The following is a 24216-nucleotide window of genomic DNA, read 5'->3' as shown; positions in this document are numbered from 1 at the left end:
CTTAGCCTGCTGTAGACGTGCCCCTCCCTGGTGTGCACCCCACAATTACAGTCCTGGCCTGGTCCCCAGCCTGCCTCAGGCCTGTACAGGGAAGCTAAGGATAAGAGGTAAGGGAGGGGGAGGTACCCCCTCCGTTCTGTTCTCCCCCATAGGACACACATCCCCTCTGCTTCACCTCCTTTTAGGTAAACGGTTTTTTAAAGGCTTGACCTTGCACTTCCTCCTCTCAGCCTCCCATGAATTCCTCCTCCCTTCAGGGTTCCCCTGAAGCTGGGACACATACTGAGAGCCCTACACACAGCCTGGGCTGCCAGGACATCCCGCCCACTCCACCCACCCCACCTACCCCACCCACCCCACCCCTGGGCAGTGAGGGAGACAGGCAACACCCCTCAGAGCTGGAGTCATTGTGGCTGGAGCCTTTCCCACCTCTGCGGTGACGAAGCCTGGTCACTGGGGCCTCAGCGCCAAGTCAGTGTCCTGCCACCCTGGGCACCAGTCTCCTGGCAAGGCCTCTCCCACAGGCTCCAAGGTGTCCCGCCCAAGAGATGGAGCCGCTGGGACGTTGCAGGGCAGTCCAAGGCTGAGGGAGATGCAAAAGGTGCCCAAGTCCTTCAGGGACGTAGGTGTGTCCACAGAGGAGAAACACTGTTGGGGACACAGCCTCCCCCTCACTTGGCTTGTGTCGCTGCAAGGCTGGTCTTGCCCTTGGGTCTCAGGATGGTGAAGGGCAGGCTGGCCTTGCCGAAGCCCTGACAACAATGGGTTTGGAAGAGAAGAAAGCCATGGGAGTCCTGACTCACTCAGGCTGAGGCTCAGCCTTATGATTGCTCAGCTCTGGAAGCTTCTGTGCCCAGGGGTCCTCCACCTCCTCTCCGGGCAAAGGAACTGGTCTGGTTACCGCTGCCACCTGCTCCACGCCAGGTTCTCCCGGGGGAGCGGGCTCTGTCTGACTCCGCCCACGAGGAGGCATCCCCGCCAGGCTGAGGACACAGGACAGCCCATAGCTGTCCCGTGGGCTCTGGAGGCAGAGCTGCAGTTTGATTGCTTTTTCGCCAAGAACTGGACTAAGATCATCACACCCATCTCACAGACCAAGAAATGGAGGCAGAAAACTGTTCATTGACTGGCTCAGGTTCACTAAGAAACCTGAGGTTTCATCCCAGTTGTGCTGCCTGTCGCTAAGTGTCTGGCGCTGCCCGGAAACAGCTTGCATGAGTCCCTGAGCATGGGGATGAGGTCTGGTGCTGTAGGGGTGAGGGGAGGTGTGTGTAGAGGTGTCTAGCCTGAGCCCTGGTAGATGTACCTGCTGTGCAAATGCAGGGCCCACTTCCTCCACATGCCCTGGACCCTGCAGCTCAACACCTACCCCAGGGTCATCCCCAAGGCCAAGAGGCCCCTCGTGGGGCCAGACAGTGCACCTCCCCCTGCCAGGCCCAGGCCCATGGGGAGCAGAGAGCAGAGAGCAGTGGAAGGGGTCCTCTGAGCCACTGGTTCCCAGGCACATGCTGAAGAGAGGACTCAATGCTGACAGAGCCGGCTGGGGCCATTCTGCCACCGATGAGAAAGCCTAATTCCTGGAAGCCTGTTAGGCCTCAGCAAGGGATGGACTCCCCTCGGAAGCCTCTGCCAAGATGTGCACCAGGCTGAGGGACAGGAAGCGGAGCGGAGGAGGCAGTGGAAGGAGATAGTTGTAGCTGGGCTGTCACGGTCCCCTCAGACCACCGTGAAGAGCAGAGGGTTACCCAGGCCAGCCAGTGACGGGCTCCAGGCTCCAGCAGGTGCTATGCCCAGAGGGGGTGGAGGGGTTGGGGGGATGTAAAATGGACAGCCGTGAGCCATCTGGGAGCCCTGCCTGGGTCCCAGAGACCACACACGGCCATGGAGCTGCTCCGTCAGCCTCTCTGGGGCCACTCCAGGGCACAGCACCTCCTCCTCAGCTCCTCGCCTTCCCTGCCACACCCCACAGGGCTGGGCTCTCACACACAGGCATCTCTGTTAGTTTATGGTAACAATGGGGCTCCTCAGGGACCACCACTCCTGCACAATCAGCCCTGACCACACCCAGTTGTTTCTCTCCTGTGCTGTGGAAAGAAAAGCAGGGCTGCCCCTTCCCGCCCGCCCTCCCCACCACCAGCCCTGCCCCTGCCACACACATGCCACACAAATGCAGACACTCGAGTCCACTGTGCAAACACACCACAGGGGCCAGGAGACGGCTGGACAACAAAGCCACGAGGCACAGAGTCTGGAAAAAACCTGGTGTGGAGAGCTCTCTATTCAACACAGAGTCCCAGTGCCTGCTCTGCTCTCCCACCCACTCTGGCCTCTCTATCCCCCGTTCCTTGGCTTGGGCCTCCGCGCATTCCATCTGAGGTCCTCCTCGGCCGACAATCATCACAGGGGACAGATGCCTCCACGCTGCCCGATCCAGGGCCTCAAGTCCATTCCTCGGAGAGCCCTGCCCAGCTGCGGCCGGCCTGTGGGCCCCTGGGCCCAGGCGTGCCCTGGCTTTCCAGGCGGGAAGTGCCTGCTGCTCCAGCCCCAGCCCCCTTGTCAAGGTTCCAGCTCCCGGGAGAGGCGGGACAGTTCCCGCTGGTTGTCGATGACCTTCAGCTGCTGGACATAAGCCCAGGTGCTGGCTGGACTCCGGGTGCTCAGGGACTGCTCCGAGCCTGGCGGGATGGGGGAGGCTGTCAGGGAGGGCCTGAACCCTGCTTTGTAGAGCCCATCTCTTCCCCCTCCGAGGAGCAAATCGGCCTTATTGCCCTCCACCACCACCCTGCCACTTCCCACTCTCCACCACCCACCCAGCCACTTCCCACCCCAGCCCTGGAGATTGCTCTCCCACCCCCCACTGATCTGGGGGCAGAACAGCAGTCGATTAAGACAGGAAGAACAGGTCCCCAAGATTACATATAGCATAGTATCTCTTTTACTAAGTTTAAAAACAACGAAAACTAAAGATTATTCTGTTGTCATTATATATATAATATATGAGGCATTATATATATACAGTGGGGCCTTGACTTACGAGTTTAATTCGTTCCATGACGGAGCTCGTAACTCAAATTACTCATATGTCAAATCTTAAAGTGAACGAGTGAGACACGTGATGCTGGGCTGATGTTGTGGCGCTCACTGTGACGTTCGCTGCACCAACTAGCGGTGGGGTATCTGAAGCTGGCTCATAACCCGAATTTTAGCTTGCAACTCAAAGCAAAAAATCGGCCGAGAGACGGCTCGTATCTCGAAAAACTGGTTAGTCAGGACACTCATAAGTCAAAGCCCCACTGTACTAGAGTCCTGGTGCACAAATTTGTGCATGGGTGGGGTCCAGCCGGCCCACCCTGATCATGGTCGATTGGGTGGGCTCTTCGGAGGGAGGGGCCGTGGGCAATTGGCCGGCCGGCCCTGCCCTCTGGTCGAACTCCCAGTTGAGGGGACAATTTGCATATTAGCCTTTTATTATATAGGATTATATGAGGCATTTAAAAGTGTGTGTGTGTGTGTGTGTGTGTGTGTGTATAATGTATGTATCTGTGTGTGAATGATAAAGCTATTTTAAAGAACAAGAAAATGACCTGGCCAGGTAGCTCAGTTGGTTAGATCATCGTCCTGATACACCAAGGTTGTGTGGCCTCTGCAAGTTATTTTAACATCAAGCCTGTTTGTGCATCTTTAAGTTGGGATAACATTCCACCTATGTCATAGAGGTGCTGTGAAGCTATCAGCAGGTATCATAGATGTATCATGTATGCAAGTGCCTAAACACGCTAACGCATCAGCACCCACCCTGCCCCACTTACACGTGGAAACCCTCGCTGCCTGGCTGTCCTCATGGAGGTGGGAGACGCGGCTTCTGAGTGGTGAGAGAGGCACTGGGTAGGAGAGAGGGGGGAGTCAGGAAGACACAGCCAAGCCTGGAAGGGGGCTTTGGGGGGCACCTACCCAGGGGGGCCAGTCCTCTCACCGTTGCTATGGCTTCGGCAGTGGTGCAGCATCCGCACAGCTCTGGCCATCATTCTCTGTGGACAAAGCAAGGACGTGAGACCAGGCCTGAGAGCAGAACCCCAGCCTGGCCTGTGGGGCAGCTGGGAACCCGAGCTCCCTGAGAGCAGGGTGCACCTAGAGCAGGGGTGGGCAACCTTTTTGTGCGTGCGTGCCCAAACCAGCAAAATCTCTGACTCAAAATTCTTCTGCGTGACAACCCTAATTTTTTGAGAACATGTTACGCCTACTTGATATCTCTTAAGGTGTACGTATGTGAAGAATCTTGAAGAAATAATAAAATTCATTTGAGCGACAAAAACACAATATATGATGATGAAAAATACATTTATTTTTTAATGTATACATGTTATGTAAAAGTATTTATTTATCTAAGATGCACCTACACTGAACGTATCTGAAAAATAAGAAAGTCGATATTAAGAAAAAAATTGTAAATGGAAGATTATAAGAGAGGGTTTCGCGTGCCAGCAAAAGTTACTGGCGTGCCATGTTTGGCACTCATGCCAGGGGTTGCCCACCCCTGAACTAGAGGCTTAGAGGCTATGGGGGTAGGTGGGAGAGGGGGCATGTCTCCTTTGCCCCAGTACAGGCAGAGGCCCAGCAGGAACCAGGAAGTGGGAGAACAGAGGTCAGGAAGAGCCCAGAGAGGAAGAGGCCTGGGAGGGGCTGTCGTTGAAGGGTGAGATAGTTGAGGCTGCCCCCCAGCACCCCCAATAGAGCAGGCTCTCCAGTATACAATGGAGTTACGAAAGGGCTAATTTAAAATAAGTCTTCACATTCATGTTATTAATAACTTTAGACCATCTCCTAACATCCCCCCGTCCCTCCCCCACCCCCTGCCCCCGCACTTTCTTCCAAGGCCATAGTCATAGCCCCCAACCCAATCCAGTAGGAGGCGACTGCTCTCCTGGAACTCACCATCTTCTCAAAGTTGATGAGATTCTCCACCAGGGTGTGGTTTCCCTCATGGATAAAGGTCATGTCTGCAAAGAAACTGGTTGTGCTCAGAGATCCCCAAACGCCTTTCCCCTTCAGCAGTCCAAGAAAGGTGAAGGGCCAATAATGAGCCTCATCCCCCCCTCTGCCCCCCACTGCCCTCTTCCTCTGGCTCCCCTCCAACTCCTGGAGCAATTTTCTTGTATCTCTTAGGCCTCATAGCAGAGGCCATCGGATGTCACCAATGCCTGTCTGCATGTGCTGACTCTGCTTCTAGCCTGTGAACTTCTAGCCTGTGAACTTCTAGCCTGTGAACTTCTAGCCTGTGAACTCCTAATTCGTCGCTGTGCCCCTCAAGGCGTCAGCACATTGGAATCGCTCAGAGAGGGTTGGGTGGACATGCAGACATACAGGCGCAGGAATGCATGACAGGATGGAGGCTGGAAGGTAAGCTCTGGTCCCATTACCTTTGAGAAGGAGGGGCATGAAGGGGATGACAGGAGGGGAGAGCTTGGTGAGGGCGAGTCGATACACTCGGTGGTTCCATGAGGGGTCCTGGGAGGAAAGAAGTCACAGTGAGAAAGAGAAGGTCCCCCCCACCATAGCTCACCACACACCTTAACACAACCAAATGCTACCCCCCACCCCGCCGCCCCTCCAAGAAGGGGCATATGCCCACCCTTGGAGCTCAGCCTCTGCTCAGCCCCAGGTCTCACCAAGGCAGGCTCTGTGGCAGGCAGGAAGGCCATGTGTGCATGTGGCTTCCTGGCTTCCAATTAGCCGCCAAGGAAACTTCATAGCCATTAGTCACAGGGCCCTGAGCTTTCATGGATCTCTCTCTCTCTCTCTCTCTCTCTCTCTCTCTCTCTCTCTCTCTCTGTCTCCCCACCCTCCATCCCTCCCCATCTCTGGCAGGTAAGTTCCTTTCACCCTTTTGAGCCCCACCAGGTGAATTTTTCGCTCAAGAGCTCCCAGAGCCATACTGATAAGAATACCTCTGAGCCAGTTCTCTCCCGAACATTGTCAAAACCTTTCAACCCCCGCAACAATTCTTGGGAGTTGGAGTTCCGCTCCTCAACTTTTTCCTCGCCTTTTGGCCTAGTCTGACCACAGGCTCCAGGAGCCAGGCCCCGGCACACTGTGGGTGCTGGTGCCGGGACCTGCTTCCTGAGTCCCAGTGCTCCCCTGGCACCTCCGACCCAGGGCCAGATACCGCATGTGCCATCCTGGTCTTCACACAGGACCTCAGAGCCACAGCAAATGTGCCTCCCTAATCCCCACATCCTGGGGGACAGACTACCCTATGCACCCCCTCCATAATGCTACACATCCATTCTTCAGCCAGCTCCCCACACTCACAGGCAAGAGAGAACCAGGTCCTGGCTCAGGGCTGGGAACCCTGGCAGTGACCAAGGACAAGTAGAGGGGCTGCTGGGAAGCCAAGAAGCAGGGTTTCTGGAGGGACAGGCCACGGCCCAGCACTCACCAGCAGCCTCTCGAGGGCCGAGTACAGCTTCCGGACTTTGTGGGGCAGCCGCTGCGAAGGAGAGGTAGATGGAGATGAGGCTGCTCGGGGTCCTGTCCCCAGGATGGGCTTGGGGTCCAACCTCAGGACTGGGGTCGGGGGGGCCTGGCCACCCCCCAGGAAACACCTACCTCCCAGGTGTGGGCCAGGCGGCTGATGGCCGAGTTGCTAAGGCCAAACATGACGGCAAAGAAGGAGTTGAGGTTCTTTTGTTCCTTGAGGCTGTTAGCGGAAGAACCAGAGACCCTCAGGGGAAGCAGCCGTACCCACAGAGCCCCCCTTCAAGACAACATCCAGATTTGGCAACATCCTGACCAGGGACCGGGAGGTTTAAGAAAAAGTGGCCTAAGGACTCTGCCACACATCCCGGGCATCCCCACAGGCACTCACTGGGCGGCCAACTTAATGAACTTCCTGAGCAGCTGGGCCCTGGGGCCGGGCACGGGGCAGAGACACAGCTCCGTGGCCACCCAGTACTGCAGCTCGTTGAAGCGGCGCATGAAGCGCTCCAGGTTGGCGGTGGTGACGTCCCGCAGGTGCTGGGGGCCCAGCACGTAGTGGATCAGCTCTACCTGGGAGGGGGCAGCGCAAGAGATCAGCACAGGCCACTCGAGATGCCTGCCACCTGCTGTCCGCCCCTCGGCTCCGCTGTCCGCACCTGGTGGATGCTGTTGAAGAGGTTCCAGTCGTGGTCCGTCAGCTGGACGGCCAGGTCCTTGGCGCTCACCAGGTCCAGCCCCTCAGCGGAACCCACCGTGGGCCCCAGCTGCTCAGGGTGTGGGGTCTGCAGGGGGGAGAGTACTCAGGGGGGTGCCCGAGGAGCCCAGAGGAAAGGTACCAGGTGAGAGAAGAGTTTGGGGTAGACTCTGTGCCCATGAGCAGAAGAGTGTTGGGGAGGGCAGGGGTGCTGCAGGCAGTGAAGGGGCCTCTAGATGATAGGGCTTCCCAAGGAGGCATCTTCCTGACAGCTCCCTGATACCGAGACGCCTCCCTGTAGGGCTCCTATCCCCTAGGGAGCCCCTATGGGGGCAGATCTTCCTCTTTCTCCTTGGGAGCTCCCAATCAGCACGCCCCTCCGCACCCTTTGGAATACCCCATCAGCCGAGACCCACTCCTCCCTCCCTCCACTTAAGGCCCAGCAGCAGCCAGACCAGGCCCCGCGCTCCTCAGTGCCCATCCCTACCACCCCCAAAACACAGATCTGCCCTGGGTCCTGGCACCCTGCCTGACCCTACCAGCTCATGCACTTCCTGTGGGTTGACAACAAAGAGCCGCTCGTTGAGCCCCAGGGATGTGGCCACACCACGGGCATCTGGCTGCAGGCCAATAGCATCTGCAAAGAGAGCAGAGGATGCACTAGGTGGGGACAGGGAGTGAGGCCGGGGAGCAGCTGGAGGCAGGGTGGAGTCCCTGTTTGGGAGGTTGGGAGGTCCTTCTCTCAGTATCAGGTTAGAGTCCTGGCCAGGTGCTCTCAGTGCACAGGTGCACGTGCCCATGCATCCACACTCCCGGAGGGGAAGGAAAGGGGATGCTTAGTGAGACAGAAAGACCTTGGGCAAGGTGGGAGCCCTCCCTGAGCCTCAGTTTCCCCCTTTGTCAAATGGAGACAATAAGAGTTGCCCTCACTATGCAGTCAAATGAAATAGTTTATATAAATAGTGGCTACACGTATAATGATACATGTAAAAGCTCTATGAAAACTGGGAAGTGCCTTTACAGAAGTCTTGGTGTTGATGTTCATCAGCTCTTGTGGACTGAGACTGTGTTTTCAGTCACATTTGAGTCCTCAGTTCCTAGACCATAACCTCAAAGTAAGGTACACAAGGCCATCCACGCATCCAGGAAAAACATTAGCTCTTCTACTTAAATTTAGTTTTCTCATCTGTTTTGTACCTCTATTTAGTGTCCAGTTTAGTTACATAACATTAGTGTAAGAATGCATGTATGTGACTTATAAGAAAATATACACATAGCAGGGGGGTTGTAATAAAATATCAGTTACTGACAAGGGTGTTGATCACAACACTCTAGAAATCTGTTCTCTAAACAGCACCTGGCTCTGAGTAGGTAGGGTATCAATAGATGTTGGCTTTGGGCAACCGCAACTCTCCAGGTGGCCACCAGAGGGCAATGCTTCCAGAGCACGGAGGCACAGGTGACTTCATCCTGTCTCCCCAGGTCCTGAAGGGAGAAGGTTTTGCTTTTCTGCCTCCACTCCTTGCCCTTCTTCTCTGGACACCCCTAATTCCAGCCTACCCTGGGCTCCCGCGGTCAGACCTGTGCAGCATCCTTCACAGACAACAGTGGCTGTTAATGTCCTTAAGTTCTCTGAAGGCGGGTCTTAAAAATCCATGCTGCCATGTTCGGAGCCTGGCATTTGTGCCAGCCACCATGCTAAACTCAAAGGCTAGCTACACTCACTATGTGAGCTTGGGAAAATCACGTAATCCCTTTGAGCTTCAGTTTCCTTGTCTGAGATAGGACAAAAGTACCTATCTCATAATATTGTTATTGGATGAAGTGAATATACAAGCATGATAAGAATACCAGTAGCAGCTAATACCTAAGGAGTGCTATGTGCCAGGCACTGTTCTAAACACTTCCACAGATGAGCCATGTGGTCCTCACAATTCCTCTATGAAGCATGTCCTCTTCTCACCCCCGTTTTACAGATGACGAAACAGGGCATGGGGAGATGAAGCACCCTGTGTGCCCAAGGACATGCAGACAGGGTGCTAAAGAGCCGGGTTCAGATGCGGGCAGCAGGCTCCAGAGTGCATGCTGACAAGCACCACATTTAAAGCACTTTAAAGAGACATCACCCACCTCCCACAAATGCCAGGCATCATTAACAGTGATGAAGACAATAAAGATGATGATTTTAATTGGGGGATCTGGGCATGGCTCTGAGGGCCCCTCCTCCCTCGGGGCCACCCTATTTGACACACAGCTCACCGCCTGCAGAGTTGACCTTCACCAGCACCTGCCCTTTGGTCCAGCCGTCCTCCTGGGCCAACGCCGCCATCACCTCCCTCACTGAGGCCGTCACAGGCAGCTGCAGGGTCCGCACCGAGTGGTCTGGCCGGCAGATGTCATAGGGGACTGGAGAGGAAGATCAGGCTGAGTGTGGGAGGGGGCGGCTTGGTCTCCCCACCTCAGGAGAGAAAAGGCAGCAAAGAGTGGGAGGGACCCAAGGAGCAGGCCAGGGCACTCAGGAGAAGCACACGGTGCAGAGCAGGGAGAGGCCCTGAGCGCAGCAGAGGCGGAGGCTGGACCTGAGGCCCCGAGGAGCACAGGGTGCCATCCTTGGCCTGCCACACTGTTGTCAAGGGTGACCACAGCAGGGTGTGAGCTATGTCCTGGCTGGTGCAGGCCACCCACCTTTGTCTCCAACTCGGATGGCACAGTTGCTGCTGGGGAGGGACTCATCCGGGCCGGGGAGCCAAACAGACATGTTCCGGGCCTGAGAGGGAGAGAAAGTAAGGCCGGGAGGACACAGAGGAGAGCATGCAGGGCCAGGGAGGGGCCTTTGTCACTGGGAGTATGGGCCCTGCTTGCTGAGGGAACCTGAGCCAGGTGAGACCCTGGGACCAAGGCTCCAGGAAAAGAGACAGATGGCGGCTAAGAATGAGCGTGTGCCCCCCTACGTGTCACCCCCTCTGCCAAAAAGGCCCAGAGCTGTTCTAGCGTGAACACACCTCAGCTGTCTTTCTCCTCCCTTTCCTCCTTCGGCTACCATTTGCTGGTTTGCTACATGCCAGGCTATGGACACGCTTATTCCAAGTATCTAAATATTCAGAATCATCCTTTGACAAAAATATTGTTATTATTCCCATTTTACAGATAAATTAGGCTCAGAGAGGTTAAGGAACCTGCCCAAGGCAGCACAGCTGTTAAGTGGCCCAGCTGAAATCCTCACCTGCTCCTCCCTCTCTCTGTGCCCTTATCTACCAGCTATGTCAACTGTCCTGTCTAACCCACAGCCCTTCCTCCGTGGGCCCCTCCCCCTCACACCGTGCAGCTCTCAGCTCCACCAGTTACATCTCAAGGACACTCCCTGACCATGACCCTGACCCTGAGTCAACCATTCCCTTCCCTGCTTTCAGAGACCCCTGTCTTAGCCCTTAGCATGAAATGGTCCCTCGCTTGACCCTTAAGGCCAAGGCTGGCTCTCCCAGCCCAGGACTGCAATCACAGGTTCCACAGTGTCTGGCACATGAGGACCAGTCCACGCGGTTCCCGAGTGCCAGCCACAGGCAGCACCGTGAGCCCAGGGGTCTAGTGGGATGTGATACTAACAGCCAATGAGCAACTAGACAAATACAACAACTCCACATGGTGATCCTGCTTTGAAGAAAATCACAGTAGACACCTTGCAGGCCAGTGGCCAGTGGAGGGCTGCTCTGCATAGAGAGATGGAAAGGGGCCTCTCTGGAAACCCAACACTCTGGCTGAGATCAGAACGATAGGAAGGATCCAGGTAGTCAAAGAGCCAGAGAAAGAAAGGTCCGGGCCCTGAGGTGGGAACAAGCTTCACCTATAGAAGAGAAGGGGCCCATGAGTGTCTTCAGCAGCCAGGGGGGAGGCGGGGCGGGGGGAGGTGGGAGAGGCATGGGGAGACCCGGAAGCCCGGGGGAGGCTTTTAGATTTTATTCCCAATGCAGCACTCCCCACAGTCAGCCCCAACCTACCTTTCCAGTCCCTTCCCCACCATTCCTCGACCAAATCTCAGCTCCAGTCCCTCTTTTCCCCCTTGGGTCCCCCCGGAGCAGCACTGGCCACCTCTGACTCCCAGGAGGGTCTGCCTTCCTCTGGGCTCCCTCGCTGGCCACCAGGAGCCGCTGGCCTCAGAGGCTCACCTGGTGGGAACTGCTAACTGGGTCTAAGGTGGTGGTGGGTGAAGGGGTGACCTTAGACCTCAGTGTCCCCGTAGGACCTGGGACATGAGGGGTGTCTGTGCATGGGAACCTTCCACGCAGGACCCCTCAGATGGGGGATGAAGGAGGACCCTACAGTCACGGGGGAGCAGAGGGAAGAAGCTGAGGCTGACAGAGGCGAGAGGAGCCGATTCAGAGCAGACACCTTTATCTGAGGAGATGCGCTCCCACCGCCATTTTCCAACCTGTGGAACAAGGGAGAAGGGGGTGAGACTGGAGGCCAGGCAGGAGCAGGGAGGTGCCCGGAGCTCTGGGTCCCATCCGCCCTCACCCCAGGGGCAGAGTTTCGTAGACTTGGTGAATGTCCCCTAAAAAGGGGCAAAGGGGCTGAAACTGGGGCCCTGGATCCTGGTTTCCCCAGACCAACAGGGGAGGGAAAAGGAGTTCAAGGGGGAAATGGGCCCAGGGGTCAGACGGTTCAGTGAGCTGTCCCCATGGCAATGTCTGGGAAGGGGAAGCTAGTCTAGGAGCTTTACTGGGTGGGGCTGGCAGGAACTGGCACCGATGGTGCTGGGTAATAAATAGGTGCGGGATGGAGGAAGTGAGAGCAGCAGGTGCACTCGGGACAGGAGAGTGACACACAAATGACTGATGTGTGAGAATGGCTGTGCCCTGACATGAGGGTGAACAGCAAGGGACTGGTGGGACGACTCATTGAAACAAGCAGGACTAGACATGAGCAGGGACAGGCAACATTCGCATGCACATGCGCAAGGCACTGCTCTGCCCTCGGAAGGAGCAGTAACTCTCTCCCGTGCAATGAGGTAGGTGCTCCCCCACATTATAGACAGGAGCCCGAAGTCCTGGGGGGGTGGAGGGGGTGCAGTCACGTGCTCAGACAGCACAGCTGTGAGTGGTAGGGCCTGGGTTTCAGTCCAGAGTTGGTGCGCTCAGTCCGCGAGGCGCTGCCTGTCATGCATGCGACAAGTTAACTTAGAGCCAAAGTTACCGGTGGTGCCGCCGCCTCTCCGGCCAGTGCTCCCGCAGCAGGTTGCTAAGCCGGGCGTCCTTGCTCACCAGGTCTGAGAGTTTCTGGGAGGAGCCAAAGATGCACTGAGACGCTGTCGCCGTGTCCACCCGGGCAGCCCCGTCCAGCCTGCCTCACTCCCAGGTACCTGGAGAAAGCTGCTGGCCACGGGGTCAGTGTGGAGCAGGGGGCCATACAGGGCCACCCACTGGCTGACCAGCCGCAGGATCTGCTGTCTCTTGTTGCAGATGTAGATGTTGCGCTCCTGCTCACTGCCTCCCGCGGGCTCCGCGTGGAAGGTGGGCGCCAGTCAAGGAAACCACAGCATCCAACTGAGCCACCCCCCGCAGCTCAGGCAGAGGAAGGTGCTGACAGGCCTGGCATGAGGCTGGTACTTTGGAGGGTTCGGCACAGCCATGCCATGAGTGATCCCTTCTCCCCACTCCACACACCGTCCCTGGGGCTGGAAGGATATTGGTGCAGGAGGGCAGCGCAGAGCTGGGTGCTGGGCATGAAGACTCTGTGCGTCAGGAGGAAGTCACTGAGGAACGTCTCTGCAGGGCAGGCAGGGATGGGAGACAGGTGGCAGGTGGGGCTTCAGAGGTCAAGCCCATTGGACACAGGTACACGCACAGCTGGAGTGCCATCCCCCAATGCTGCCATGGTCAAAGTACTACCGATGCCCAGCCCCTGTGACTGCACTCCCTACCCAAGCCAAGAGCACAGGAATGAGGATTTACTGCCAACTGGCCCCACGGACCAAGCCGGCACCCAATCAGGTCAGAGGCAGGTGCCCAGCCCTCTCCCAGGCTGCGCCGACCACCTGATGAGTCAGGCAAGCAGGTGTCTCCTGTCCCTACCTGTTGGATCATGAGCACTGGAATCAGGCCTCATGGCCTCCAACAGCAGTTCTAGGATCTTCTCCGGGGTGCCAGACATCACTGTATACCTGGTGGAAAATGGCCAATCCATGCCCTGGTGCCACCCCCTCCCCCCACAACCTGGACAGATGGCAGTAATCAGTCATATCACTCTTCCCTATTTGTCTGCCCGGCCCCACCTAGGGGTGGAGGGGTGGCTATTCAGGGGTACATCTGAGTCCCGGGATGTCTCTCTACCCAGGAGGCCAGCAGGCAGGGGTATGACACGGAGGAAGGGAGTAAAGCCTGGGAAAAGGAGGAGAGAAGGTGGAGAGGGAGCTTGGTGGGTGTGTTACCGGTTCCTGCCTGGGGTTGGGGGGCAAGAAGAGGCAGTGCCCTGAGAGGTTCTCTCCAGCACCAACACCACTTTGCCGTGCTCTTCCAGCCTCATGGTCTTTGCTTCCACGTCCTGAAGAACAAGCCACACCCAGTGCTCAGCACACACCATGCCCCTTCCCCACCTCAGGCACCTCTCCCCACACCTCCCTCCTTCAGACCCTGAGCCCCACAAGGACCCTCAGCCCTTCTCCCACTCTATTCAACACCCACCACTTGGATGTGCCCTTCATCCCACCCCTGCTTATCACACAGCCTGAGCCCCTCCTCTGCTCCATCCCTCCCTGCCCTTCCTCCATGGATCCCACTCTCCATTACACTGCCCCCCTCACACCCTAGTCCCCGACCCCTCGGTAGCCCCACTGCCCCCATGGTCTCCCGCACAGACAGCGGAGTTCACGGGCTCACGGAACCTTATCAGCATGCTGTGGACTTCCTCACACCCCCAGGCTGGGCTCCCGCCTCCAGCCATCATCTCTGAGCTTCTCCATCTCCTCGCTCCCTGCCCCTCACGGGCTCTCTCTGGTCCCTCCCCTGCCCCACACTTCTCCAGAGAACCGTCCTTGCCACCTGCCCTCCCCACCCCCAGCAACGGCACCTTGATGATACGGTTGAAGTCCTGCTTGTCCACTCGGAGAAAATGACAGTTGTCTTCTCGCAGGATGATGGTGGCTGCCCGGGGTGCGTCGTTCACCAGAGCCAGCTGTCCGAAGTCATCTCCCTCATGCAGTGTGGTCACCAGCCCCTGGAGCCAGGCCTCAGTCACAGCCCGCCCAGCCCCAGCCCTCATGAAACAGAGCCACAGCGGGGAGAAGCTCCGAGGCACGGGAAGACATGGGTGTCAGCAGCCTTGGGTCCACCAGAGGCACTGCCCGTGGGGACGACCAAGGCGCAGTTACCAGCCAGGGGGCTGGGGAGCTGGGCGCACTCACCTTGCCATGGGTCACCACATTGACGGATCCCTTCCAGATGATGTACCATGAGGTGCCTTTGTCCCCCTGGCTGAACACTGACAGGAGCACAGGTCAGACACGCCCCAGCACCCACCACCTCTCTGGGGCCCCCAACCATGTCCAGGTCCCTGGTGCCCAGCTTCCTGTCAACTGTCTGACTTACACACAGTCCCCGCCTTGCTGTGGGGTTCAAAGAGCAGAACTGCTGCTAATTCCCGCTTCACCTGTGGGGAGGGAAAGGGGGGTCAGTGGGCAAGTCCAGGGCAGAGGGCCAGGTGAGGGAAGGCTCAAAGACATGAGTGCTCGGGTACAGAGATGTGGCTAGGCCAGGTGGCCTGGGATTTGGAGGGTGGGGGAGGGCTAAGAGAGGCAGAGAGTTTTCAGACAAGGATGCTGGGGACAGCAATTTAGATGGAAATTTCCAAGCCATAGGCAGAAGGGGAGGGACGTGTTTTCTGGGCCAGCATCTGGCGCCTCCAGGGGTGGTCACAGGAGAGGAGGCTCCTAGGGAAAGGGCAGGGCGGGGCAGGGCGGGCCTGTGACTGACCGAGTTGGAGAGGTGGGCCACAGCCTTGATGTGCAGCAGCTCCTCAAAGATGAGCTCCAGCTCCTCGTCCGTGCGCTGCCCTGGGCTGCAGGCCAGGGAGGACGAGAAAGCAAAGGATGAACTCCAGCTGGGACCAGGGCTGGGACCACTCACCCACAAAGCACAGGCCTGAGGCCAGCCAGTGCCTCAGCAAGGATTGTTATCACTAATGGCCAGCCATTCCCCAGTTCACACTGTGCCAGACACGGGACTAAGTACTTCACATGCATCATTTCAATTGTCCTCACGACAACCCGTGACGCAGGCATTCTTGTTTTCCTTTGACGGAAGAGGAAGCTGGCATGGAAAGGCCCGAGGCCACCCAGCTCGCAGCCAGTAGAACCAGAATTTGAACCCAGACCTGCCTGAGGACTCGTGAGCCCACCCTCTCTCAGCCATTGCTGCCACTCAGAGTGGGCAGGATCTTCAGAGGCCTCGTGCCCCACACCCTCAGTTACAGAGGAAGAAACGGGCTCAGTGGGGAAGGAGGGCTCAGATCACCCAGCAAGTCTGATAGAATGCAGGTCAGAGCTCAGGCCTCTGATCCAACTGGGGTCCTGTCTCTCAGCGAGGAGCCCCTCAGAGACAAAACTGAGAAGCTATGGGGTCTTGGAGTCGTGTGGGGCCTGGGGTCTTGGGGTGCAGGGTGCCAACTCACGGCTTTCGAAGTGCCACAGTGAGCAGGGCATCCGGTCCCCGCTGGGAGAGCAGGGCCATGGCCTCAACCAACTCCTCCTCTAGCTCATGGACTCCCGAGGGCTCCGGCTCTGGACCCGGGAAACGGTAGAACTGGGTGTCTCGGTCCTGGAAGGTCCAGTCGTGTTTCACTGCGGGAAGAGGCCCAGACATGGGGGAGGAGAGGAAATTGAGGCTGAGGGATCTGAGGCCCTACTACAATGCTCATCCCTCCTTACCCCAGATGCCCGCTCCCCAGGACTGCCCAGCCCCGGGTGCCCTGCCCTGGGCTCAGGCTCACCATGGCAGAGGGCACCTTCATCCAGCAGGACTTGACAGATTCCCACGGCTTGGCTTCGTGAATGTACCCCAAGCCCCAGGGCCAAGATCCCATCCACTAGCTCCCGGCCTGAGCAGCATTGCCTACAAGAGTTAAGGGGACAGGGAAAAGGACGGACAGTCAAATGGCAGGAGGGGAGAGGAGAGAGGGAGCAACTGTCCATCCAAAAGGCACCTTCCTAGGCCCAGCCCCAGTTCTGCTAGAAGCAGGGCCAGGCCCAGATGCCAGGAATAGAATGAAAAGGAAGAGAAAAACAGAGGGGTTGGGCCAGGAGGCCGGCAAGGCCTCCACTCACCGATAGAGCCTAAGGTGGTACTTTCTGTCTCGGATGAGGTTCTGGCAGGTGGCCAGGAGATGTCGATGCAGCTGCTTCCCCGCCCTGAGCACCCGCTCTGTGGAAGCCTGGGGGCGGGCAGCACAGCTGGCTCAGGCCCTGACCCGCTGGCCATGCTGTCCCCTCCTCCCCAGCTCCACCGTCAGACTAGTACCTGCTCCAGGCTCACACTGAAGTCCAGGGACTCCTCGCTGTTGGTGAGTGGTGTCTGAGGGCAATGGGAAGAGTCTGCACGTCAGTGCCAGGCCTTCCTTCAAATCCAGCTCCTGGACCCCACCCCTCCCCCATCCCTGCACCCCTTGCCCAACCCCCAACTCCAAACGCACCCATTCAGCTATTCATTCAACAAATACAGTAGTCTCCCTCTTATCTGTGGTTTTGCTTTCCAAGATTTCAGTCACTCACACTCAACTGTGGTCCGAATGGAAAATTCCAGAAATAAACATATGTGTTCAATTGTGTGCCATTCTAAGCAGTGTGATCAAATCTTGTGTTGTCCCCTGGGACATGAATCATCCCTTTGTCCAGCATATCTTCACTGTATACACTACCCACCCGTTAGTCACTTAGTAGTGTCTGGCTTATCAGATCCATTTTTGTGGTAACCCTTAGCCCTGGCCGGGTAGCTCCGTTGGTTGGAACATCATCTGGTGCACCAAAAGGTTACAGGTTTGATTCCCTGTCATGGCACATACCTAGGTTTCAGGTTCGATCCCTGGTCAGGGTGCAAAGGGGGGCAATTGATTGATGCTTCGCTTTCTCTCTCTCTCTCTCTCTCTCTCTCTCTCTCCCTCCCTCCACTTCCTCTCTCTAAAATCAGTAACATATCCTGCAGTGAGGATTAAAAGAAAAGTAAGCCCTATTTTACTTAATACTGGCCCCAAAGCGCACCATTAATGGTGCTAGCGATTTGGACATGCCAAAGACAAGTAGTAAAGTGCTTCCTTTAAATGCACAGATATATGTGTTTAGGAAAAACAGTATGTATAGGATGCAGTACTGTCCCTGGTTTCAGGTATGTGCTGGGGTCCTGGAACATAGCCGCTGGATGAGGTTGCGATAACTGTAAACAAATACTCACTAATCACACGGTGTGCCCGGCATCGCTTCTTCCCCACCCTGCTATCCTGTCCCCAGTCACCCAAGCACTTCATCCCCACAGATGAGCACCCCGAGATCCCCATTCTGCTTACTCGGGGCCCAGGTGTGCCCAGGCTCCCAGGTACCTGCTCCTGGAAGAGCATGAGGGCGTGTGACAAGAAGGCCCTGAGAGGCCGGGGGTGCGTGGCTTGGGAGGCTGGGAACACTTGTTCCTTGGCTGGTGTCACAAGGCCTGACCCCAGAGCCAAGGTCTGTCCCCAACCACAGGTCCGTGGGCAAACCTGCCCTGTGTGGCTTCCGCGCACCCTGGTGGTTAACACGAACCTTGGAGCCAGACTCCTGGCTCCAAATCCCTGCTCCTCCATTTATCAGCAGTGTGGCTCTGAATACAGCACTGCCTGGTATAGAGTTGTGTGTACATGTCAGCTGTTCTTACTCATCTGAGAAGCAAATGGCGGCTGCTTGCACAGCGCTCCTGGCCTCTCTGAGATGCTGCTGCTAGTCCCTAACCCTGTAGAGTGAGGAGGGCCGGGAAGCACACAGGACTGGCTCCAGAAGACGGGGTTTACGTAGAAACATCGGTGAACAGGCTTCCTGCCTTTTGTATCAATCGAGCCACCCAGCCTAGGTGCCCCGGATGTTGGCCATGAAAACCTCTCCCGACCCTTTTCTCTGCCACCTGAGAAGAGGAATTTGTGGACATCCCTGGACAGGATGCCCTTCCTGTACGAGCCCTCCCTGAGGCAGAGCGCTTTACAAAGCATGATCACCTCTGTGACTCCCTCTGATCCTGTATTAAATAGGATCAGATGTGAGCGAGGCGGGGCAGGTATAATCTGTCTTCTTTGATTTACGGGGAAATAAAACTCTTGAGGTCAAGTGCTCAGGTAACTCAGTCATACGTACTTGAGACAGCCAGACAGCCTCGGATAAACTCGAGTTCCGACCAGAAGTGCTCACATTCTTGGTCTCGCTCCACTCACCACACCTTCCCCTTCCTCTGCCTTCCCCCTTCTTCTTACCAGCACTCTCTCCCTCTCCTGCTTTCCCATCTGCACTCAGGCCCCTGAAAATGACCTGGCTGGGGAGCTGGGGTACAACCAGGCCTGGGGCCAGAACCCCCTCCCCTGACTCTGGCATCTTCCACTGTATGCCAGGCAGAGGCCTGAGGCCTGGCATGTGTAGATGCTTGGCCCAGCGCTGAGCGGAAGTCACTAGGTGTCCCAAGGGTATCCCTGCCCGGGTCATGGGGCCCTGCCTGGTGCCAGACACAGAGCCCTAGAGACTTAGCAACAGGAAAAGAGGAGGAGGAGGAGGAGAAGGAGGAGGAGGAGGAGGAGGAGGAGGAGGAGGAGGAGGAGAAGGAGGAGGAGGAGCCAGGGAAAGAGGAAGGGCAGGAATGCTACCCAGCCAGCCCCCAGTGTTGGAACAAACAGTGCTGAGTGCTAATGACTTGTTGTTGTTCATGTCAAAATGCCCAGGTGGCCCCAGTCCCTGCCCCAACTCCCTTTGGTGCCCACAACCCAGGCTCCAGCACACGCTCCCTTCCTGGTATTATTCTGACCCCAGAGGGCACTTCAGGAGGGGAGGTGCCAGGTCATGTGGCCAGGTTGGTCACCATCCCGATCCCAGAGCCACAGGCCTTGCCGCAGCCATTTCCTGTCCTGCCCCAGGGGATGAGCACTGCCGGGCAGCGGCTCTGGCCCATCAGAGCGAGGAGGGCTCTAAAGGCAGCCCTCTCACTTTGCCAAGGAAAGCAGGTGCCCAGAGAGACGAAGAAACTCACACACTGCTTAGAAATGGGAGATCCTACTAATAACTGCTACCAGCGCTGACCCTCAACGCAGATGTTTGTTTCCTATCTCATGCTAGAGAGCAGGAGGCTCCGAGGTTGCATAACATACCCTGAGAGTAGGTAAAATAAGCATCAGGATTCACACTGTGCCCGTCTGATTCCAAAGCCCATGCGCTTAGCCACGATGCCCTGCCATCTCCATGGCAACTACCCCATGTTTCCCCCACTGTGCCATAGAAGTTGAAATAGCAGCGGTATTCTACTCAGGAATGTTCCATGGGCAAGTAAGCCTGGAGAACACTGGGTAAAACAAATTCAATAGGTTTGTTATCATAGTCCCTCTGGGCACCATGTTGGGGTGCGGGTGCTATTCAGGGGCAGTGGTCAAGTGTGTGGGTTCTGGAGCTGGATGCCTGGGTTCAAACCCTGGTTCTCCCATTACCAGCTGGTTGTGTGACCCAGAGCTGCTTATTAACCTCTCTGTGCTTCAGTTTCCTCACCTGCACCTGGGGTTGGTGATAGAAACACCTGTCTGACCCCCCCACCCCCCAAAAGAAAACTATCCCATAGTTATTATAAGGATCAAATGAGAATAACAGAGAGCACCTAGAGCAGGACCTGGCTTGTAGTAACTGCTTAGTAAGTGTTAAGTAACTTGATTAATCTTTATTTCCGGTTGGGCCCTGGACTCTACAAGGAATGGACCTTGTTGACCCTGTCCGTGACCCGATGACCCTGAGGGTCAGCTTAGGGTTCTCAGTGGGAAAAGAAGTAGCTGACATGGGTGGAGGTGAAGGTCCTCGCCCACCTCCTCTCGTGCCTTCACAGGAACTCCTCAGGGTGGAAAAGGAGTTGCCAGCTAGCTCCCATGGCACCAGCACCTGACCTGCCTCACCCTCCCTCCCTGTCACTGGCGTCAGAGCCCGACTGGCAGTGCAGACAGACACATGGGGACCTGTCGTCAGACCAGTTCCATTAGCCCATGGCTAGGGTCTCAGGCCAGGGCTAGTCATGGTGGGACAGGGAGAGGGGGCATGGGGTGGGGTGATGTTTTGGAGCGTCAGTGTTACCATCCACAGCAAGAGAAAACATACCATGAACCTGGACTCTGAAGCCACATTACCCAGGACCAAAGTCCAGCTTTGTCCCTTAGCAGCTGTGTGACTCTGGACCTGTCACTTAGCCTCTCTGTGCCCCTGTTTTCTCATCTCTAAAATGAAATGATGACATCAGCACCTATTTCACAGGCTGTCGGGCGAGTATTTGACAAGTGCCTGGGACATAAGTCCTAGATAACTACTAGCTACTACCATTATTCGGACAGGTTGGGTGAAAGCATGTTTTCTGAGTTAGAGCATAGACACACCATCCCCCAAACACCCACTCACAGAGAAGCATCCCAGGGTTCTGGGGGCTCATGGGACCCACCAGAGGTCATCCAGATCTCGTCGCTGCCTCTACTAGAAAGACTGAGCCCTCTGCTGGTTCCCAGACACCAAACAATCTCTCCCGTCATGTTTTCCAAGGAGATGCTCTTCCATTCCATCCCAGTGTCACCTCTGTCCGGGTTGGCAAGTCCTTTCTATAGCTAACCTCCAGCCCTCCTGCTGTAACCTGCTTTTATTTTTCTCTTGTCCCGGTCCAGTAGGAACAGAAAGTGCTCTCTTTAGCCTGCAGGAAGCTGATGGGTTTCCCCTTGCTTTTCTAAGAGGTAGGCAGGGGCTGCACAACTGCCAGCACTGTCCTGGGACTCTGGGCTCTGCTCCCTCACAACATCCACCCTTCACCCTGTGTGTGCATATTCCCTGCCTGGCGCTTGTCCCTCTCACGTGAGCTCTTCATGGGCCACAGGCATCATCCAGAGATTTAAGGTGCAGCTTTATAGGTACCCAGAGTCACAGACACAATGGGCTGAAACGACCCCACCCCATTCCCCAGAGAAGGTCATCAGGAGAGGGTGTGGCAGCCATAAAAATCTAAGTTCCCTCTAATCAACAAGCCCCACTTGCCCCCCTACCTGGCAGGGGAGAAGCCTGCTTCTGTGCCTTTGACCCCATTTACACTCCAACAACCCTCACCCCCACCCTCTGGCCTCCCAGCACACCAGGGGTTGGAGGGGTCAGGAGACAGCCTGGCGGCCTCATCTACCCACTCCCAGACTTTGGGTCCCAGGGGATCCTCCAGTGACCTCATTGTCCTAGCACCTGACCTTCCCCCCACTCTCCACCTTGCCTCTGCAAGCTGGGAAAAGGACAGGAAATGCACAAGTAATTATAGCCTGAGAGGGAAAGAGGGAGGGAGTGTTCCAGCCCACTGGCTCCAAGCAGTAGCTACTGCCAGGGACCCAGAAGGGGGAGGGGGGGAGTTGAGCCTAGAAGTGACTGGCTCCCTTGCCTCCTCCAGAGTCCCATCTTGAGCAGGACCAAGGCCAGGGGGCCCCTTGTCAGGAAAACCCTGGGAGGCAGGGTTTGGGGGACTGCCACCTAGATTCTCCTCTCAATTCTGATCGCCAGGAGGACCCCCTCATGTGTTTTCTCAACTCAGCCTCATGTTTTGGTAAATATAAATGGCGGCTGAGAGAGGCAGGAGGAAGCAGGCAGAAGGTGGTGGTCCTTCCATTCGATGGGACTTCCCCGTAAGAGACGAGCTCCCCCAAGTCTGTCACCTGCTCCTATTTCCCTCCACGCCTTTACCCAAGTCCCCTCCCGGCACCAGCCACCCCCCCCCCCCCCCACCACCACACACACACACACACATACAGGTGGGCACACAAGACACACACTGAATCTCGGGTGAAGCCACTGTATTAAGTCTAGGAGACTGAGGAGAGCTTCTCTGACAATTTGGATCCTGCAACCATTATCCTGCACCCCACCCCACCCCACCATGACCCGCTCCTGCTCTCTCCTTCACTTTTGCAGCTCCACAGCTGTTATCCAATGACAAGGGGAACTCCAGCCGCCTCAGATTCTCTAAACTTTTCAGAATCCTTCCCTGAACTCCCCAACGCCAGATGCCTAGCAACGTTCGCATGACCACCTCACCCCAAAATCAAAAAACAGAACTGGTGCAGTTCAGTTGCTCACTAACCGGGAAGGTTGCCACGGTGATATGTGGAGACTAGTAACCAAGTTTACCTCAGCCCTGACTTGACCTGGCCTTCCCGCCCCCCCCTCCACCCCCCACCCCCGTCCGCCCCCCGCCCCCCACAGGGAGAACACACAGGCACCTAACCCAAGGCACGCAGAGGTATGAATAAATGGCAAATCCCTTGCCTCTTACCCATGCCTAAATGGGGGCACTTGGGCACCACACACACACACACAATGCAGCTGTGTGAGCCACCCACACATACCCATACCGAAGCTAAGCTGCCTGACCAGCTGTCCATCCAGCAGTACCCCCCACCCTCCCAGACAAGCTGGGCCACCACCAGCAGGCTGTGCTCCCTATCCAGACGCTGCAGCCCCGGTTCCTGGCCTGGGCAGGCGATGAGCACTCACCCAGCGAAGCCCCTGGATTCGGCTGGGGCGCTGGTGCTCCAGAAGCAGCTGGTAGGAGCAGCTTCGGGGCAGGTGCATCCTCCTCAGCACCATGTTGAGCAGCGTCCCCTCGGGCACCACGTCTGGTAGGCTTCCCACCTGTGGTGCTCCCAGAGCTGGGCTGTCCTCCACAATCAGGCCCACCTGCCAGCGGCTCTCACCTGGCCAGCCCACCTGTGAGGAGGGGAGGAAGGCGGACAGCCATGGGGCTGGGGCAGCTGGACCAGGACACAACTCCCCCGGCAGCACCGCTTCCTTAGAATCCTCTGGACTGGACAGGCGGAGGTGCTGCAGCCCTGCCAGGAGCTGGGGGAGGGACAGGAAGACCTTCGCTGGGTCTTGTCGGTCTGGCGCACTTAGGGGTCTCCTGCTGGCGGGAGGTAGAGCCTTCCTTCCCGGCCTTCTTTGGACTTCTGGCCCACCCCGCTACCCAAGTCCCTGCAGGGACCTCCAGCACCTCCCAGTGAAGCTGTGGACTCACTGGATCCCCCAGAAATGTAGCCTCAGCTCAAACCCTTCTTCTCCCCTCCTCCCTCCCCCAAGACCAACCCTTTCTCTCCCACCCAAACTCCCCATCTGTCGGCTTCCTCTTCTGCTGCTCTTTGCCCCCGGCCCCACCTTACCCACCTTCATGATCCTTCTCAAGCTCGTCCAGGCCTGCAGGCTCTAGCAAAAGGCCGGGAGGCTCCCCAGCGAGCCCCGTCAGCTCCGATAGGGGGATCCTGGAGGGCTGCGGGCTCTGAGTCCCGGGCGCAGTGACCAGGGCCAGTTCCTAGCTGGACCCACCGCCAGAGCAGCCAGAGGCCGGCTGGGAGGAGAGGCTCCTCTTGGGTGGGTGGAGGGCTGGGGGCCCGCGGGGGGCCTCCCCCCTCGGCGACAAGGAGCCCGAGCCTCCACCTCCGTCCCAGACGAAAGAGCCAGCTGGCACGGGGCACTGAAGCGAGGCAGCAGCTGGCACTGGTCCGGGCGGGAGCTGTCACACCCCCTGTGCTGCCCGCCCCCTTCCCCTCCCGGACAAGCTGAGGGGGCAGGGAGCAGGCTCCAGCCTCACGGGAGGGAGGGAGGGCGTAGGACAGGGGGCGGACACGGGCAGGGGTGGAGACCCGACTCTGGGGTCTGCAAAACGGGCAAGAGCCCGAGCTCCGAGAAACCCCAGGGGGCAGGAGCGCCCCGGGGTGTGTGGGGGGTGTGCCGGGGCCACTAGGCCCAGGTGACCGGGCAGGGGCGGTGAGTGGCTGCACCGGTCGCCACGTGG

The 24216-nt window shown here is 57.2% G+C and overlaps 1 protein-coding gene across 2 annotated transcripts; it reads right to left on the bottom strand.

Annotated features, from left to right (window-relative positions):
• Window positions 1-2247: 2247 nt before the first annotated feature.
• Window positions 2248-23897, bottom strand: RAPGEF3 (Rap guanine nucleotide exchange factor 3). Of its 2 annotated transcripts, XM_081082662.1 has the most exons (29): window positions 23589-23889; window positions 22923-23135; window positions 16678-16731; window positions 16485-16591; window positions 16151-16272; window positions 15833-16001; window positions 15136-15220; window positions 14752-14812; window positions 14568-14644; window positions 14234-14380; window positions 13596-13708; window positions 13240-13328; window positions 12855-12933; window positions 12528-12678; window positions 12362-12444; window positions 11558-11597; window positions 10848-11012; window positions 9857-9938; window positions 9431-9577; window positions 7711-7808; window positions 7134-7259; window positions 6866-7047; window positions 6607-6697; window positions 6437-6487; window positions 5418-5505; window positions 4933-4997; window positions 3974-4028; window positions 3810-3881; window positions 2248-2675 (listed from the first exon to the last, which is right to left on the bottom strand). In XM_081082662.1, exons 1-29 carry the CDS (start codon window positions 23592-23594, stop codon window positions 2557-2559), a joined length of 2937 nt encoding a protein of 978 aa, XP_080938788.1. In that variant the 5' UTR covers window positions 23595-23889; the 3' UTR covers window positions 2248-2556. The 2 variants fall into 2 exon arrangements, with proteins under 2 accessions (XP_080938788.1, XP_080938789.1); XM_081082663.1 differs by lacking the exon at window positions 10848-11012 and having other exon boundaries at window positions 23589-23897.
• Between the last annotated feature and the right edge of the window lie 319 nt (window positions 23898-24216).

Source organism: Myotis nattereri, assembly GCF_964212035.1.
Source record: "Myotis nattereri genome assembly, chromosome: 2".
Taxonomy (NCBI): Eukaryota; Metazoa; Chordata; class Mammalia; order Chiroptera; family Vespertilionidae; genus Myotis; species Myotis nattereri.
The sequence above is the reverse complement of the archived record's forward strand: the minus strand, read 5'-3'. Positions and strand labels throughout refer to the sequence as shown.

What these genes read in the sequence shown, in the direction of transcription:
- RAPGEF3 (XM_081082662.1), bottom strand. An exon ending in TCAGTGTGAGCCTGGAGCAG is followed by an intron (nt 16,592 to 16,677) that starts GTACTAGTCTGA and finishes GCCCGCCCCCAG; the next exon opens with GCTTCCACAGAGCGGGTGCT. An exon ending in CAGTGCTCATGATCCAACAG is followed by an intron (nt 12,934 to 13,239) that starts GTAGGGACAGGA and finishes CCTGCCCTGCAG; the next exon opens with AGACGTTCCTCAGTGACTTC.